General features: G+C 37.8%; 1 protein-coding gene across 5 annotated transcripts in view; it reads left to right on the plus strand.

Moving 5' to 3' along the window:
• The window catches only part of pde10a (phosphodiesterase 10A), a 66,455-nt gene that overhangs the window by 16,737 nt on the left and 29,477 nt on the right, over window positions 1–20,241 (plus strand). For 3 of the 5 annotated variants that reach the window (XM_024297102.2, XM_024297104.2, XM_024297103.2), the window contains exon 2: window positions 13,379–13,510. In XM_024297102.2, coding sequence (XP_024152870.1) covers window positions 13,379–13,510 — 132 coding nt within the window. Of the gene's footprint in view, window positions 1–1,883; window positions 2,574–13,378; window positions 13,511–20,241 lie in introns of those variants that run through there. The other 2 variants (XM_024297105.2, XM_024297106.2) reach the window with 2 other exon arrangements.

The following is a 20,241-nucleotide window of genomic DNA, read 5'->3' on the forward strand; positions in this document are numbered from 1 at the left end:
CAACAATGTTCCCCTTTTAGCTCAGAGAACAGTGTAACTGTTGAATTCTACATTCATTCTAGAGCAAAAGATTCTCAGTAAAATTTAGGAAATGTCACAGAAAGAAAATCTATGGATCATCTTATATCAGGGACAAAAAGATTATTTGTTAGATAGATACTTTATTAATCCCAAGGGAAATTGGTTTTAATTGTGACATTGACAGAATAAGTATTTTAAATTTTGTTTTGTTCATATTAAATAAGATTACTGAACAGAATGCTTGTTTGTCAATCATCAAAGCTCAAAGCGTATCCACAAATTTGTTCCCAAACTCCGGAGTGATGATGTTCACCTGCTTTCTGGGTGATTTGTGTCCTCAAAAGATCTGTCAATCAGTTTGGATCAGCGCTGAACCCAATCAAACAGCAGATTTCTGTGGAATCAGAGGAGGCTGTGCACAGTTTGTCTGGCTGTCTTGTCTTTTTTAAACAGTTGAGCGATCTGGCAGCAAAAAGCGACAAAATGCTCAGGGAAAATGGAGTGTAGGGAAGCAGGGATCCAACGGGAGGATGGTTGATTTGTCTGTGCTGCGCTGCCTCTAAAAGGAGAAACTTTCAGAGTCTGAAACCAAACAGTTTGGCTCAAAACGAGAATTCATGCTCTTCCATAAACTCAGTCCTCTTGTCTTTGCAGATATGCAACAATATCATTAAATATGAGATTTTTTTTTCTGGTGTTGAGATGATTTATTAAAAGTTGTCTTTGTTGTCTGGAATACTAGCATCTTAACTTGTCAAGCAGCGGTTATTGCTGAATATAATTATTTAATTTTATTTTAAAGAGCTGATGTGTACAATGTCTTCCACTCAAACTATGTAGATGAGAAAAAAACTTTTTGTTTAATTCATTTTTAAATCTTTTGCCTTTAAGGAAATCCAATTATTTGCACTATCCATGATCATATAACATATTACCTTGCTTTTCCCCACATTTATTGACCTTTCTGTTCCAGCTGAGAGAACAACATGATGCGGTGCGTGACCCCTGGAAGTGCCAGCTCCTCACGAGTGTTGGAATGTCAGTAATTGATAGTTAGACACACTTGCTGACGTAGCATGCCACAACTCCCACACCTCTCTGTCTCGATATGATCAGTATGTGATGCTGCAGCTGCGAGGGAGTCTGGCACGCTTTATGCTGTATCATGTTGCAGAGTCAAAGCCATTCAGCCGCTCCGAGCGCAGACAGCACATGCAGGCGCACATTTGCAGAGGGATACCAGGAAGGAAGCGTTGCTTCTTCCAGCTTGGAGCTTTTATTCCTGTTTTATAATCTAGACGTACTGCTCATTGTAAATAATCCAGATCAACAAAAGAATATTATGAATAATTTGTTCATTGTGTCAGGATTGTTTTAGCTGCCTCCTTTGAATAAATTATGGGTTTGAGTGTGTCTTCAGTAAATCGTTGCTGATTTTGAGAGTCAACTGTACTTTGAAACACTAAAGAAAAATAAATAAATCTTAGAATCACAAACACATTTTTTAAAAAGTGTTGATTTGGTTAATCTAGATTAATTAAAATGTATTAAAGTGGATGTTATTTTATTATTAGTTGCTATTTTTTTCTAAATATATTGATATTAGAATATAAAACTCATTTAAACAGCCTTTTGGTTAGTTGTGATTGTTTTAAAGTATTTTCTACATAAAGCTGAGCTGAGTTTTGAGTAAACTCCGTGATTTGCGTGACCGTGGAGGTCGTGGTTTTCCCTCCTTGACCGCTGGAAACGTGGAGAGCAACGGGCATGAAGCTGGGCCCCTTTTTTTAGCAGCCAAATTCAGAAACAGGAACAGCAGCCCTCAAACGTCAAAGGGGAGCTGGCCAGACGCGTCAAGCGCATGTGCAGGAAAAAACACCGGAAATGAAAGTCGGTGACCTTTCAGATTACTGTTTAGGAGCTCAGGGAAATCGTTATTTTTTGATACTATGCGATAAAATTGTAGGTTTATTTATATTTATATAAAATGAATATTTATTTACATGTTTATAATTAGGTGAAGTCTAGTTTTAAAAAGTGTTTTACCACACGTGTGCTTTTATTTTGAAAAGTCAAAAGCAGCACTGTGTTGGAATTGACTCGCTCCTCTGTGTGCGTGCGTGCGTGAGCGTGCGCGCGCGCGTTTACGCTCTGCTCTGCGCCTCCGTCTGCTCTCCGCTCAGTCTGCTGCTGCACTTCCAGAGCGGAGCCACCACGCCGGGGAGGCGGACCGACTGTAGCTAACCTCGGCCAGCGGTGCTGGGTCATAGCGCTGGTGGAGGAGGGGGGGCCCCGGCAGCGCTGCGCTCTCCCTGCCCTCCCGACACCGCGCACAGCCTCGAGCATTACGGACACCACCGCACCAGCCCGTCCTAGTTTTGCTTTTATTGTTATTATTTGATTAATAATATTATTTTTGACCAAGTTGCGGCTGCAGAGACGCACTTTTCTCCGAGGCTCTTCTCTTCTTTTGCGCTCATAATCCGACATGGAAGATGGTCCGTCTTCAACAAGCTGTTTCAGAAGGTTAACGGATTGTTTCTTGGGCACAAGTAGGTATTTATTTTATTTTTGCTTAAACTAAACGCTAAAACAGCTTAAAGGTAGAATTTTGGCAGCAGTCGGGCTCAGCTGGGATGTTTGATCCTGCAGGCGTGGAGTGCGTAATTTCCCTCATCTGCCTGTCCAACTTTATGAATGACAGCCTGATGGCTGATGGAGATGGGTGGGGACTCCTGCTGTGGGGGCCAGCGCGGGACTGGATCTCAGAGAGGGGGGTACATGTCTTCTCAGGATCCAAAATGTTTTGCAGAACATGGTTTTTGGGATTGGAGTGAAGGTGGTCTGTGCAAGGAGATAAAGAAAAAAATAAAATACAACAATAAGCAAACATTATTTTTGGTAATTTGTTTAAAATATATATTACCAAATAGCTAAAAAAATGCTTAACTTCCTATATTGTTACTTTTTAAAAATCTTTATTTAGCTAAAACATAAAAATGTGAGTTTTTACACTTTATAATAAACAAAATTCATTTTTTAAGGCACTAAAACTGTATTTTTTTAGCTTCAAAACACATCTATTCTGGAAATATTTATATCTTGTGTTGCTTTTTCATGCAGGTGTGGAAACTTCAGAGCTCTTGTAATTGATTTGCTGGCTTTCTGTGATTGTGTCTGTGCTGCACATGAATCATGCCCGCTTGCAGCTGTTTTCTGTGGCACCTCCAGCGAGCTTTATAGAGGCAACCCTGCAGTAATGAGTTCGTATAGTTTGAAGCCCGGGATACAGAATGATGCCAAAGTAAACACAGTTCAGAAAAGTGCAGCTATTTGCCCTCATGCTTTACCAAAAAAAGGACAAGAATGTCAGATTTCAGAAAGCTTATGTACCTTTATGAATTGACAAAACATCCTCGGATATGGGCTGCTTCAGGTGCTGGAGCCAGGTACCTTCACGTCAAAGCTATTGTTGGATGAGCTTTTTGTGTTTGCTTTTATTATGAAATTCAGCTCTTTTTGTAAATATTTCACAAACAGAAAAAAAATCTTTTGCTCTTGTTGGATCAGTTTATCACAAAAAAACAGTTTTTTCCTCTATATGTTGTTTGTTATCAATCAAGTGGTCCTGTCTGCGGCTGCTGGACTGTCCCGCAGAGCGGATCCATCCTGGATCAAACCCACTTCAGTCTGTCAGGACCGCATGTTGCCTCGACTCACTGTCCATTTGAATTTAAGCTGCAAATCTCTCCGGAGATGTCGTAGCTGCGGGTTCAGGAAAATGCATGTGTTTGTGCATTAGGAGGTCATGCGAGGTCAGCCCCTAATGCGATCTGTCAGGCATTTTCAAACGCAATTGGTTATTGTGGAGTTGCTTCACTGAGGGAAGAAGGCTGCATTGTCAGGCAGGAAGTGCTCACATTAGACATTTCCTGCTGCACCGTATGGCCTCCCTGACACTCCGAGGTCTTCTCCCAGCGCAGCCACTTAATATATTTGAGATTTTTTTTATTTTGTTTGGACTTTAGGAATATGGGTAGTGTTGTAGTTTGGAGCATGGTAGCGTGTGTGGTGAAAGACCTGGACGTCTCCAGCCTGTTTGGGAAAACCGTTTCTTTACGACGGGTTCTGGTGTCGGAGCTTCTAAAGGAACACGCTCTGGAGAAGAAGCAAGGATCTGTGGTTCTCATTATTGAGTCCCTACAGGCCTCTCTCTGCTCAGAGCGATTGCACACAGTTCAGCATCAGCCCAGATGTGGAATGGTTGAACATGAGCCTCGTTTTTTTGATGCTCGAGGGAGGGGGGACGGTTCAGATCCGGGATGAATCCATCTTTACGTTTCATGAAAGCAGGAGTGACAGCTGTTGCTGGGAAATGCCCCAAAACTGTTAGTTTTGGGTGAAATGTACCCCTCATGAATGCAAATGCAGCAAGAGAGCTTTCCGTTGACCTCACTGGGGGGCCTGTAGATTGGGAGGGGGGCGCTTATCTGAGTGTCAGTCTGCTGTCTGCAGCTGTTTATGTCCGGAAGCATTCATGAAGATGCACTGAAGTGTGAGGTGTGTGCACGTTTGAGGACTACAATTCCATGGTTCAGCTTTGGGGGTTGATAGTGACAGGAGTTCAATTCCACACAGAGACGCTTCGTCGTTTGGGACGTTTGGTATTGATTTGGCCCAGAAGTCTGCAACCAGAGGCTCCTTAACCCCATGCAGCTCTTTTAACCCTCCATCGTGGTTCTGTAGCTTCTTTAGCATGTTTGACTTTCAAGCATTTTTAATTCAAGTAAGTTTTTTGCAGCAGAAAGATCTGATATGACAAAGGATGAACTTTATTTTTAAAGGACCTAGTATGTGCTGCTGTCAAAATTAAATGAATTAAAATGATTATTTTTAGAAAAATATAAGACATTTTTAATTTAGTTGGTCAGTGAGAAAGTGGATCGAATGGGGCTAAAGGTTTCAGACCCTTGATTTAGCCTCAGCGATGACCTGTGCTGAAACGTCTGGCCCTCTCTCAGGGATGGTCCAGCAGCGAAGGCCTTCTCCTACCTGCTCACTAGACGCCAGCGTTCATGTAGATAAGAACCACATGCTCTTCCCACCTCCTGGCCAGGAGGTCCCGGGCCGGCTCTCTAACCCACGCGGCCAACAGCAGCCCCCCCGCCTCTCCTCTGCTCGGCTTCAGCCTCATGTCAGGAAAGTGAAAAGTAATACCTTGGCAGGTTGCCCTTGACTCCGTGCCAGGTGGATGGCGCTTCTCTAGACGGGGTCTTTTCCCCTCGCCTCTCGAGTACATTTTTTTTTCTTTTATCTGCGTGTTGCAGAAGACCAACGTCTTGTTCCGTGAGCGCTGTCGGGTCGGGCCTGAGCTGCAGATATGGGCTCTCAGCTGTGTGATAGGACGGCAGTGGGGCATCCGTTCAGGCCTGGCCCAGAGCCTCTGAGCATGAGGGAGAGGAGGAGAGGTGAAGGAAGGCTGGACCATCTGAGCTCAAAATGACCTTTTGTCAGATAGTTATTTACAAATAAAAATAAAAACCGATCAGAATTTTTTTTTAAAGTCTTGCAAAATTAGCTGAAGTATGTTTAGTATGATATTTTACATATTTAAACTACGTACAATACTAAGAATCTGATCTGCATGTAAGACACCATTTGGTTAAAAAAATGAGCAAATAATTCAATTTCCCATTAGAGTTTTTCTTACTTGATAAAAAAAGTTAGTTTTTAAGAAAAATAGTCTTAGTTTCTGTCAAACAAATTATAATGCTATCAAGAGTTTTTTTCTAAAGCAAAATAAACATTTTTATGGGGCCTGTTTTTTCAGTGCATGATAACAACTTTACACACTGTTATGTAAAATTTCAAATGTTTGTTAATTTTGTTGGAGCAAATCAAGAACTCTAGAACGAGAACATATAGACTGAAGACAATCTGCAGATTAAGCAAAATAAGTAAAACTGCAGCTAGATCGACCAGATTTTTCAAACTCTTGTAAATGGTTTCATAAATATAAATTTGGAGCCTTTATGACATCAGATGAACCAGAAAGAAGTACAAAAGCTACTTCTGTAACTGTGTTGTTAATAAACTAATATGCAATTGCTTTACAAGGTTTTAAATTTAAAACATCTTTAAAATTGATTAAAATGTTATTTTTTAAAATATTTTGTATGACTGGAATAATAAGAACAAGACTCTTAAAATACAAACAAAAATATATGTAATTTTATTTTAATATTTTAATACAGAATTTCTGCACAATTAGATTAATCCTGCTGCAGGTTTTCCTCCCAAATCTTCTGTATTTGGTTGATTTTTGTTTCTGAAAGTTGTGAAAGTTTTCTTTTATTTTTCATAAACAGGGATCTGCAACCTTTAACGCCAAAAGAGCCATGGAGTCCAGTTTCTTGCAGAACAAAACCCACCAAGAGCTGCAAAGTCACTGTTTACAAAACCACTCTTTATTTTTGTTTTTGTGACCATTAAGCCGCTCATTTATAACGTGCAACTTTTAAATATTTACAGTAATTCAATTATTTTAATTTCCTTTATATAACAGTTTTAAATTCTTTTATTTTTAAAAAAAATAGCAGCAGATACAAGGTCCTTTCAAAATAAGATACACCTTGTGTCAAACAAGATCCCTTGATTTAAACTGCCAAACAGGTATTTCCCATTATTATGAGTTTAGCGCTTTGCCATCATTTTTCTTCTTTTACTATTTGATATAAAGGTGACAACGTTGGTGTAGAATCATATTTATTCTTTAAATCTATATGTGCTTTAAGCTTATTCTAATAATAAACTCATCTTTCCATCATTTTTCTTCGTCATCTGACATGTTAAAATCTAAATATAAATGACATAGCTTAATTTTCTAAACCAAAACTACAAACCCATTATTTGTTAAAATTGTTAGCATTTTCCTTCAAAGCTGAAGAGCCACAATGGAGGGATGAAGTAGCTGCATGTGTCTCTGGAGCCTCAGGTTGCAGACTTCTGATCTAGAAGTTCTTTTAAATGATTGAACAAAACAAATAAAATGAAGGTGGATTGAAGCTGATGCCCTGTTGGGATAGATTGTTGACAAAATACTCGACTGATTCAGAATGTTATTCCTATTTTGAGATCTAGAGAGCACTTTTTGTCGAAGTGTTTTACACTCTTTATATAAATTAAAGTGAGCAACATTAATAAAAACTGAAAAAAAAACCCTGTAAACCTGAGTTTAACTTTTAAGATTTGTAATTGTTCTTTAGAAGCTGAAATTCCACTTGAAGCCCAGCAGCTGGTGCTGCCTCTGCAGACGATTTCAAACATACGTTGGGTCCAGAAAAGGTGTTATGTCATGAGTGGAGCTGGGTTTGAGGGTGCACAGACCCAGACAGACTGTTTGGCCTTCCCTTCCTCGTCCCAGGGTGTGGTGTCAAGATAAGTGTTATGCAACAATAGCTGGCTGCATGAATGCAGGACTTTACGCAGGAAACCCAAGTCTGAGTCAGCTGCAGAAAACTTCTGAGCTAAGCTTGGGTCAGAAACAGAAAGGCTTCACTTCAAACCCAATCTCACCACTGTTTGTGTGACTGCGGCTGCTCACTGACTCAGTGTGTTCTGCAGAGCAGAAGGGAGACGGTACAAACTTCGTATTTGGTGCTGCATTCACAAACTCTGCTTAAAGTTTTCCAGAAAACCCCTGTGACTAAGTCTGACGACGTTTTCATTTTGACTGTTCCGTTCTGCTGTTTTATTTGTTCTCATTTCTGAACTTTATTTTGAAACTCTGTGAGCTTGGCTGTTGGAGGGGGCTGCAATTTAATCTGATTACTTCCTGCCTTTAAATGTTTTAAACACAGAAAAAAACAGCCACACACTTTTAGTATTTCACAAAGAGCTTAGGCCATCATTTTGGGCTTTTTGTGTCTAAAACTTTTCATTTTTCTATCAAGATAAAAATAAAAACTTCATAAAAACAATATTTTCAACTGAAACAAAGTTTGACTTATTTTAAAAACTTAAATTAAACATTTTAAATTCAAATTTAGCTTTATAGTCAGGAATCAACTTATTTTGGTGTTAAAAATTTAACGTTTTCTGCATTTCCTTAAGATAGAGGGACCTTTCTTGAAAAGTTTGCTAGAAGTCACAGTCCCTAAAGAAAAAAATACGTTTATCTGGTTTTACTTAAAACAGAGGGATTTTTCCCGAAAAAGATTCCAAAAAAGTAAAGGAAATGCAGATAATTTTTTTTTTTCTGAATTTCCTTAAAATAGAGTAAAATTTCTTGAAAATATTAATTAAAAAGTCTTAGTGTGTGAAGGAAATGCAAATAACTTTAAATTTTCTCTCTATTTCTTTAATGTAGTGACATTTCCATTGAAAAAAAAACAACTGTACCTAAAGCAAACGCATATATATATATATATATATATATATATATATATATATATATATATATATATATATATATATATATATATATATATATATATATATATATATATGCATTTTTTTCAATATCTTCATGACAAATTCTATAAAAGGATCTCTCCTATCTTTTCACAATCTAATGACAAGTCAAATCTGGATCAACTTCGTGAGCGAAGGGCAGTTGTGCAAGTCTGAGCTGGACATCTGCTAAAATGTTTACTGTGGTCAGACCAATCAGTGATGGTTAGAGGTGCATGCTGGGTACAGGACTAGTTATTGCTCTGTAATGGCTGCAGCCATGTTTACATACACAGATTGGGCCCTCTTTGGCTTTTATTCCGTCCACCAGTTATTTAGCTGTCTGAGCAGCTGTATTGTCATGTCATTAGTGACACATTATATTATGGGTTGTTTCGCCTCACGTCATGTTTTGAGATTCGCCCTCATAAATGCACTTTATCTTCTACCCCCTTATTTGGCTTTCTGCTCACGTTTCATGATAACCTTTCCTGCCCGCAGAGGTGAGATTTAAAGGAAAGTCATCCTGGTTTTTGACTAAATAAAAGTTTTAACTTCGTGTCTGCTGGCAAAGTCTCTCGTCTGGGCGGCTCCAGCAGGGTTAGCCCTCCTGGACGGCAGCATGTGGGCTCCGCATGGCTGCAGGCTGCAGACCCTCATCCTCCTGTAGTTTCTCTGTGGTCCCATCAGGCTGAGCTTTGGCTTGAAAGTCTGCAGTGCAAACAGAATCCGAGGAAAAGCTTGAAATGTGCCGACAGTGTTGACAGAAAGGGACTTCAAAGTCAGGGTGCTCAAAAGTTAAACGATGAAAGAAATAATATATATATTTTCTTTGAATTAATATAAATGTCAAGTAATATTAAAAGATTTTGTGTTACCATCCAAAATATAAGTTGAATTAAGTTTATTAAGAGTTTTTGACCATAACCTCCTTTTTATACAAGTTTGACCAAAACTTTTTGAGTTTGAATGTAGGAAGGAGGAGTTTTTAAAATAAAAATAAAAAAATCTGATTTCTTTTTACATCTGTGTAACTTTGTGATCCAGCTAGAAATCAGGATCAGAGTGACACATCAGTTCTGTTGAAAAAGCAGATCTACAGTTCTCTTCTTTAGAAACATTAAAGTTATGAAAACAATTAAAATTGATAATTTTTTTAAAATTGTATTAATATTTTGATGACAGAGCTATTTTTTTCAATTATAAGCAATGAGCAGTTAAAACTCCTAATTCTATGACCTTTTTTGATCAGAATTTTAAGGTTGTTTGCAGATTTAAGCTTTTAGTCATTTTATTTCCCTGTAAAAACAACAACAATTTAAAACCTTTTTTTTGCACAATAGATTCTTTTGTATGTTTTAAGTTCTAAATATGTCTAATTTTTTACTTTAATATATATTTTCAAATGTTTAGTCTTTCCAAGACTTCTTCTAAGTCAAATTGAACTTCCTGCATGTAGACTTTTCATGCATTACATTCATACTTTGCATGAATTTTTCAATGGTAAAGGTATTTGTTTTTGTATTTTGAAGAGTGTTTGTGAATCCTTTTTGCCCAAAAAACATACAAATAGCAGTTGTTGCCTATGTGCCTTATGTACCGTATAATTTTATTTAAATCTGATTTTTGTGCATCTCCCCGTTGTTTAGAAAAACTGACAATTAAGAGTTAAAATTTGGAATCACCTGCTTTTGATGCAGAAATACACCAAATTGTTGCATATTCTTCTGTTTATAATGAACTAAAAAACACAATAATTACTGGAATAATTAGAAACGTACATATATTATTCCATAAAAAATGAGCTGGAAAAAAGAAAACTTTTGAATTTAATAAATGTAATTAAAACAGAGCAAGTAAAACATCTTGAAAATGGAGTAAAAGTTGTTTTTTTTTTATTTAGACTTGTATAATATTTGACTCTCACAACCTATGTGACTATAATCAAAATATTATTAAGCCATAAGAACCCATAGTGAGATTAGTGTAATTGTGAAATATCAGAAATGGGTTCTGTGGTCCACTTGTAGTATCTCACATTATTTTATCTTAAAGGATAATGGGTCAGGGGTCTAATGGGTTAAGTTTAAATCTGGAAAAAAAATTATTAGCTTGTGTAATATTTTGGGGAATTAAGTGAAAAATAAAATGAAAAATAAAATTCATGATTTTGGATTAATCAGCTGTGGATTCTTGAGGTTTATCATGTATCTACCCCGATTTATACTTTTAAGTTACTTTTTTATGTTTTGTTTTTGTCCTAAAGTTCATCTCTCAGTCAGTCTCCAGTTTGTTCTGCTAGTGTGGACTTTTATTTTGAAATCCTTTTTAAAAGGGGACCTCTGTTTGGTTCCAAAACTCTGCCGTTAGTCACCCCCCCACCACCACCAAAAAAAAAGAAAAAAAAAAGAAAGAAATAGGACATTTCACTATTTTGTTCACGTGCGCACATATGATTGCTTCATAATTTTTGGAGTCTTTTTGGCATAAAAACATGTATTCATAAATTTACACTGTGTCCTTGTTTTTTTTTTCCTTCTCTTTGTGGTGTTGCTAATCACAGAGCGCTCTTTGTGTTTCAAATAGCACAAAGTCGTAAGGCTCTTTCTGCAGAGCTTCTCTCCGTGTGCGTCTCTGTCCCCTGCAGCTTCTGTCAACCCACTCCCCACTTCACTTTTTTTCTTCTTCTTCTTCTCTTTTTTTTGATTTATGAAGCCGTATTCTGCCGATTTGCGTCAGAGCCGGCCAGGAGTCTCGTGAGGCATAGCTCACTTGAAGAGCTGTGTCTCGTGTCTGGACAGCGTCAGACTGCAGGGTCCTCCACCCCCTTCCTAACCTGCCCCTACCTCTGCACTTCGCCTTCGGTTCAACCTATGATCACACAACACGCAGAGGAGGATCCTCAGAAGATCCAATGATTAGTCTGAAATTAAACTCAATCTTTCAAGTTTTGCTGCAGTTTTCATGCACAACTGTTATTTCCAAAACGTCCGTCAGTCTTGTCAACACTCACAGTTCTAATATTTAGGCATCGTGTTGCTCACATTCCTTTATGTTCTGCTGAGATCCATGTGTTTCATAACTGATGATATTTTGCAAAAAAAAGTTCTCTCAGATATAGCAGTTTTATTTAAATACATTTTCCGAATCATGAGTTGCAGCGGCGTATACTATAAGTCACAGAAGCCTAAGAAAAAGCATAATAACGAAGAAAAAACGTTACATATAAGTTGCTCTGGAGGAGTCAACGAAAATTAATTATAAAGAAGAAGAAAAAAATGATATATGCACTTTTTTGCAACTGCTATGTACTTACTTGGCACGTGTGGCACATTCAAGAACATGATACGCATTTTCACGAACACCCTTTAGCATACAAAGATCACAATAGACAAGCAGGGAAGGGTTTCTTCTTCTATTGTTTTTTTTTTTTTTTTTTTTGAGTTTACTAGCTCATGTTCGTCACCTACAGTTGGAAGAGGCTTGATGCGAATCTCGTAAATCTTGCTTTTTCTTTCACAGCTCTATTGCGATATTTGAAATACTTTGTGTAATATTATTCAAGTCGGGCCCAAACAGCAATTATTAATGTCTCCTTCATGATCAGTTTTCAGCCGTCGGTCCTTCCATATTTTGAAAAGAATGCTCCTCATATGTACTACCAAATCTGAGTCCCTGATTGGTCAAATTTCAGCCGCTTGGCGCTTCAGAAGTAGAAATCCACATACCAACCGGATGTTCAATGAACACCAAAAACTGACCTAAAAATATTGCATAGTAACATGTGGACATGAGAGTTCTGAACACAGAATGGAATGCAGGTTTTAAAGGGCGTCTACATAGACTTCTCATTGAAAGCAGTCGCTCAAACACCAGTTGTGAAGGCCAGAGTGAACGCAGCTTCAAATTGACATCAGTAATAACATCTCCATTTCGGGGTTCATGAGATCATTTAGAGTGCTAACTGCTAAACTGCAGGAGCTGCGTCTGAATGACAGCGCTTTCAGCGGTACTTCCATGTCTCTGTGACCCAGTTTGATGACTAGTTTTCCTGCATTAGTCTTAAGAAGGAAAAATAAAAAGAAGAATAATAATGTCTGGATGTAAATAAGAAAAATATCATAAAGTTCAGTAGGAAAACAATCAGATTGTTCTCCGCGTTTGTTTTGAACAGTGTTTCTTCTTCTGTGTTGTCAGTTACAAATCCTGATACTCACACTTACAGTGCCCTCTAGTGGTTGTTAGCAGGAAACAACTGCTAAAGACAAACTGGTTGTTAGTGGGAAAATAACATAAATTAGCAAATATTTATTTATATTTTATATCCCATTTAAGTTGTATCCTTGGCAAAACTATGCAAAAAAAATATATATATATACTCCAAAAAATACTGTATTTACCTTTTAGTTTGAATGAACTTGAGTGAAATTGGGAGAAGCTAATACGTTAAGTGGGACATCTCACATCTCTGCCTTAAACACAGGCATAAAGAAACGTCATCCCATCTAACGTGCATCGTGGCGATCTCAGACTGTCTCAAAAAGGGATTCCTTTCAATGGTGGTCCGGCAAATGATGTTTAGTGAGTAACTGTAGGAACAAAGGAGTTCTCCTTCATCCTCCAGCTTGTTTCAGGGCTCGTGTTCACCACGGATGCAGCTTTTTCAGTCAACACGAGGGATCTAGCTCTGCTGATTGTTAACTCTGCTAAACTTTATTTATGCAACACTTCTTAAACAGAAAAGGACAGGAACCAAGATCCTGTTGCTGTAAGATGGCACATTTTTATTGTTTTTTTCTGTTTTGGAGCTTCATCTTCCAGAGATTTGCTTAGTCACTTGTTTAAAAAAAAAGAAAAAAACGTTGTAACTCAAGAACCAACAGATGTTTTGCATTTTGCTCTTCAGGTTTGACAGATGAAAAAGTGAAGGCCTACCTCTCACTGCACCCGCAGATGCTGGATGAGTTCGTGTTGGAGAGCGTGAGTGCAGAGACGTTGGACAGATGGCTAAAGAGGAAGAGCAGCAGCAGGCCTGCAGGTACACCCCCCCCCATACACGCACACATGCATGCACAGACTTCTGCAAGTTCAGCAACGATTTGGTCAGCAGATTTCAGTTCGTCAAGGCTTCACTGCCATTTCTGTGAAAATGTTTCTTTTTTTTTTTACTTTTCCAAACCCCAACAAGGGGTTTCTATTTATTATCCCGTCTATTTGAAGCCCATCTTCACGTGTTTTTTTTAATTATCCCCCATTTGTGATAGACAGGAAAAGAGAACGGGCCAGTCTGGTGTTTACAGGTCATTAGATGTTTTCCAGCGAGCCGAGTTGAGCTCGCGCCGTGCGCTCCACACACAGCACAACGCTTCTGAGACCAACCACATCCATCAAGGGCCCACAGGGCTGGCACTCTGCCCAGTCGAGCTGCTGACGTCAGAGGCGACCTCCAGAGACATGCAGCCGGCTGAAGGAGGCCCATGGGAGGAGTGGGGATAGTGGTGTTAGTGTTGGCGGGAGGGGGGGTGTAAGGGTGCACTGAGGGAGGACACTGCAAGACGATTTGTCATATTTTGAAGCAGCTTTTTTTGTGTTTTAGTATTTGGGCTGCCACCCCAGGACTTTTTTATTTGCAGCGACAGATATCCGAGAGAGGAAAATCATGTAATAATTCTTGCTGGCGCCAAGTGAAAACGGCTAATTTCACCCTTGTTGTTCACGTCAGAGCAGATGAAGCGGCTGCAACAGCAGAGCATTGTCTCGCAGAGCTAATCTTACAGCTGCAACTCTATGAAGGAAAACACATTTTTTTGCTCCATGATGAGTTTCCAGTTCTTGAAGTGCCATAAGAGCTTGTTTTCGTCATGTCTTTGAGGAGTCTGCTTATAAGAAATTGCAGAAAATTTTTCAGAAGATTTAAGAAGCATTTTGACCTAAATTTGTTTTCAAGCCTGAAAAAAATGGTTTAAGTTACTGAAAAAAGTAGAAATATTAGCCTTCTTCTTTTTTTTCAAATTTTTCTTTTAATTAGCTGGAACTCCAATTGTGTGGGAACAAATATGGCAGTTATATAAGTAAGCTCTAAAGACCCACTCCAATGAAAATTGTGTTTTTGTTATTTTTGGAATCTTCTTGTGGCATTTTTCTAATGATGGAGGACATATATAAAGAAAATTAGAATCAAAATTGCATTTCTGAGTTTTTAAATTGTTATGAATCGGGAACAGATGAAAAAAAAAGTAGTTTGAAAAGATTATGTTTGTTAAAATACGCTGAGCGGGCCACAAGCTCCCGGCTCCACGTCATTCTGATGCATCCACTTGTAGACGACTAGATCCATGTACGTCAGATACTGAATACAATCGGGAAAGCGTGTAAACTGAAGGATTATGGGAAATGGGGGCGGGCTTACTCCATGCCAACAGTCCCTCCCCCAACTCAGAGGCAATTTTTAGTGAACTACTTCCTCTCTGCAGAACCAATATTTTAGAAAACGACACACCATTTTTTAATCTTTTTATTTTTAAACATTTAATTTTGCTTTGCTGCTAAAGTAATTATTTTGGAGCAGATTTAACTGGGCAACTTATGCACTTTAAAACAGATAATAAAGTTTTAAAACTTTCAAAAAGGTAAAAAGAGTAAATGCAGATTCTTCAAAATAAGGGATATCACTGACACGACGGTGACGTTTTGTTTACTTTTACAACAGGAAGTTATTTGACATGACAAAGTCTTCCAACATAAGATATTTCTTTAAGCTTCTGCAAAAGTTCGGTGATTGATCAATCAACTCTTTACCACAATTCAGACAAAACATCCTTCTGCTTTCTCTCTTCGTCAAAACCTTTGCCACTTTCTTATTTTGTTTCATTTTTTAACGCTTCATTTTGATTTATGGAAACTACCTTTGGTTTTCAAAATTTTGTTTTGATTTTCTAAAAGTAATATTGGTATTTTTCATTATTACTATTTGTTTAGCTTTTTAATTGTGATGTTAACATGTTTTTCGGGTTGAGTGATTTGTTGATGAGATTTGTCCTTTAGGGCCACCGTAAAATCCTGCAAAGATTTGAAACTTGCTCTGAAAGTGAGCTCTTAGTTCCCACTAAGCTGCTGTATTTTAGTGGAGGAAGAGGAGAAAACACTGTAATAGGCTTTTACATTTGATTATCATATTGTTGAGTAGTTATGGCTAAATGTTTCACTGAGGTTAACGGCTTGTGAGAGTAATTATACATTTTTCCAACCGTATTACTGTTATGGACATAAAACTGGATGTAAAGCGGCTCTGATGAAGACGCTCGGGGATAGATGTGCTGCAGTTTCACCTACAGAAGCTGCTGGATTAAACGTTTCCATTCATGTCGATGGCTTTGATATCCCGCAGAAAGAAAGGTCCAAATGCAACAAGAATTTATTTCAACACACCAACCCTGCTTGGCTTTTAACACCAGAAGCTGAAAGAGCCGTCTGTTCTTAATGTGCTTTAATGCAGCATTAACACAGCCGCTCTTTTCAAGAGGTTGAGAATGTCTTGGTCTACATTAAAGGTCAGAGAGCTCAACTCTCCTCGGGTAGAAATGAGCTGAGCTGATACAGCAGCTATCCTAGTCTGGCTACAACAGTTTTACGTTAGTTTTTATGGCAAAAGCCAAGATAACCAATTCTCAGGTTTGAGGTTTGTTCAAACCTTCGATATTAACTCTGTTGACATTCTTTCGATTAGGTTAGTAACTCTTCAACTGTTCAGAAATTCCGAAGTGGACCGAAAATCTTCACATCAAAATAAGCTGATTCATGTTGTTGCATAAACAGTCCAAAAGTTTTGGCATGTCAAAGAGCGCATGTGATTTAGGTGTCGCCGGCAGTGACATCGCTGACGCTAAAGGGATAAACTAAGATTATTTTGCTTCTCAAAAATAGTTTTGATAAGATTGCAGAAAATGAGACAAATTTTTGTTGACGCACTTCAGCAATAAATGCTGGAAAATGTACATTTCCATTTAGTCTACTTTGCGTTCAAATTGCACTTTTGAGGGGGGGTTATTAAGGGAATTACAACAGCTGCATGTTTGGGAGCCAGATGTTACAGAAAACAGGCAGAGTCTGGAAAAAACAAAAAGTTTGCAGAAGAGAGCTGGCTCTTTGACTGCTTTTCTGAAAGGAAACATAGCCTCCATAGTATTTTTTTATTTATCCACATGATATTTTATTTCTTTTTTTTAAGTGTTTTGTGAGCTTTTTCTTCTTGTTCATTTTTAGTCAGAGTCTATTAGAACACCAAAATTCCTAATATTTTGGGAAAAATAGTTTTAAATTTTGGCATTTTTCTTGAGTGCTAATGCAAGCTATACATAGAATATACAACAAACAGGTAAAGTTCTATAGTTTTTTTTCATAAGGCCTGAATCTCGTGCACTTGTATGGGGGTCAACATTTTTTGGTTACTGTGTGTTTTGGGGTTGTTCAGGCCCGTGGAGGAGCAGCTGCATGTTATAGAGAGTGCAGGTGTGTCATACAGTTCCCTTGAGGTTTTTATGGTCACCTTAAGGGGCGTCATCAAAATGGATTGTACAATTTGATTGTCATGAGTGCATAGTGCAGTATTTACAAGGGTAATGTAAGCACTCATGTACGGATGATGCTGTCGTACGGCACTCACTTCACACTAGTCGTTAGTGTTGTGAGGACTGGCTCCTTACTGACTGGGTGAAAATGCTGCATTGTGAGCGGGGAAGTGCCTCTAGAACGCCTCTAGGATGTCCACACAAACTACACTCTGAGTAATTTTCCTCATCTTTTAACAGTCAGGATGCACGCAAAGAACTGAATTATCACATGAACAGCACTAACAGGCTCCTGTCTCAGTCCTATGGGGTTTAAAGGGGTTTAAAAAATGAAAAATGTGAACGACACACCTGCGTCTCACCTACTTCACCCTTACGTGTTGTGTTAGTTTAACACAACCTGTCAGTTAAAGCATGCCCATAGAAAAAATGTGCATGAACATTTACTCTCTATGGTGCAGCCTTCATATTTTGTGCGTTCCACCTCTGTATAGGTATCCACCCATTGGGGCCGTTGTGATCATAAGGCTTTATGTTTTGCCTCTTCTTGGATCTCTGAGCAGAAACTTGCACTGGACCTACTCTAAATGGTGAAGTTCAGATCCACCAGTTGTTGAATCAGATCTTTTACGTCTGGTCTATGTTCAATGTGCGATTTTAAAATTGTTGGTCACTTGTGTGCCCCCTGTACGGGTTTGCCCATTTTTCGCCCACAAACAGCCCATATCCGCCCATGAGGGCATGGATTAATATGTATGAGAACTCAGAGACCCAAAAGAAAAACAGAGATGTAGGCGTGTTCGTGTTCCAAACTGCAACTTCATTTCATCAAGGCTTTTTTTTTTTTTTTTTACACATAATCATCACTTTAAATCTGAAATTCAAGCATTTTTAGCATTATTTGTGCCAATAGGTCAAGTCTCTTTTTTAATTAGAATAATAGTTTATTAACTTCAAGTTCAATGTTAGAAATTGTACAAAAAATGACAATTAAAAGAGGAATTACAAACTTCTCTTGCCCTAAATATGAGGGGTTGAGCCAGAATGATTACTTTACTGGAAAAAAAAATCTAAATTTAGTTGAGATTTCACAAGTTACTTGTTTTCACACTTCATGACGATGATAATAGAAAAAATACAAGTATCTAAGAAGAAGCATATTTGTTAATTTATACAGAAAATCTGTTTAGAAACATACATTTTGCTTTCATTTAAGGAAACAAAAATGATTAAGCCTTTCTTTGAGGAGTATAGCCACAAGAAAATATTGGATTTGTATTTTCTTGGTTCTGTACTTTATTCTAAAAGAGATCATAATAAAAATATATATTTCTTGATTTTTAGATCATTTTAAGTCATTTCAACTCTGCTAGTATTTTCTTATTCTTCATTGCTTTTAATTTTATGCTTTTACTTTGTTGGATTACATTCAGATCAACATCTTTGCCTTTTTTAGGCAACGTTTTTTTATGTCCTCGAACACATCACGGACAGCCACTGTGTTGGTCTGTTTTAATGCTCTGTAACTCTTCTGTTCAACCATGTTGGCAGACACTTTGGCTCCACTGCTCAGCCTTTCTGAGGCTTCCTCCCTCTGTCCGTATCCATTAAAACGGCCATCACTGTCTAATTCCTGGCTCCCTAAGCAGCCGGAATAGTCAGAGATTTGGGGGCTGAAATACTGCATGTATTCACCCCCTCCCTCATCCTAAAGGAAGATGGTGTGTTTGAGGGAAGTAATACGTTTAAATGGTATATCTCTTTTCTTGAAGTCACACCTCTTGGAGATACGACTGATCTAATATTTTTTGTGAGTGCAGCAGCAGCAGCAGCAGGTCCTGTCATCATGTGACCGTCACTCAGATAGCCTCTGATTCCTGGAAGCAATCCCTGCAGCCAGTGTTGTTCTCACTTATCATGTGATGGACAACATTGGATTACATAAATCAGCTTGCCTGCACATCCACACACAAATGTGTGTGTGTGTTTGTCAAGATTGTCTTCTTGCCTTTTATTGCTAGAAAAAGCTTCTGCAGATTTTATGGTCACAAAGCTGTTGGTCTTTAAAGAAGCTTTATCAAATTGTAATTTCCAAATTTTTGCTGCAGATTATTAAAGAAGACAAAAAAAATTAGTTTTTTTTAAAGCTGCATTGCATGTACGAGCAGCTCATGCACCAGAATGAATCTGAACACCTAAAACCTTTTTATTGTGAAACTCCATCTTGTTATTACTTAATAGTTTTATGAAGAACTGATGCTGAAACCATAAACTCAGATCATCCTAGCTGCAGATTTTTTTAAAAGATGCCTCTCTGGGAGCAAACATTTTTCTTCCATTAACCCTCAGTAGGGCTGAACTGTGGAACAGTGGTTAACACTCACCTCACAGCGAGAAGGCTCTGGTTTGAATCCCGACTGGGCCCTTTCTGTGTGGAGTTTGCATGTTCTCCTCCTCCACTTACAGTCCTAAACATGTTTCATAGGTTAATTGTTGACTCTAAATCCTCCCTTGATGTGAATATGTGTGTGAGACTTGAGTGTACAGCCCTGAAAAAGACGGAAGACGTGTTCATCGGTAGAGGGGACTAACTTTATGAAACCTTCAGGTTAAATTATGAATTAATTTCCACTATTGGGGTCTTAGTTATTCCTACGTCATTGTAAATAACCAAAGTGATTTTCAAATGCACTGATGAGTGCAGAGACTACGAAGGGTTAAATACATTCTCCCTTATGATGGTTTCTGATTATCTAATGTCACGGTTTGGAAAATGGCTTGACCAATATGGAGTCTCGAAAGAGCCAGAATGAAATAAATATATACACCATTAAATAAATAAATAAATGTGTCATTAAATATTTAAAAGTGGCAATAAATAAATAAATGTTGAAATCAATAAATAAATGTTGAAATAAATGTGGCATTAAAATATTAAAATGGAAAATTTAAACATTTAATGACATATTTATTTATTTCATTGCCATTGTGGGTTAAAAGAGCCAAATTGAAATAAATACATTTAAGATGAAATACATAAATAAATGTGTCATTAATTATTTAAAAGTGGCAATAAATAAATAAAAGTTTAGATAAATAAATAAATGTTGAAAAAAATGTGGCATTAAAACATGAAAACGGAACATTTAGACATTTAATGACATATTTCTTTATTTCATTGTCCCTTGTAGGTTAAAAGAGC

Source organism: Oryzias melastigma, linkage group LG15 (genome assembly GCF_002922805.2).
Source record: "Oryzias melastigma strain HK-1 linkage group LG15, ASM292280v2, whole genome shotgun sequence".
NCBI classification, from domain to species: Eukaryota; Metazoa; Chordata; class Actinopteri; order Beloniformes; family Adrianichthyidae; genus Oryzias; species Oryzias melastigma.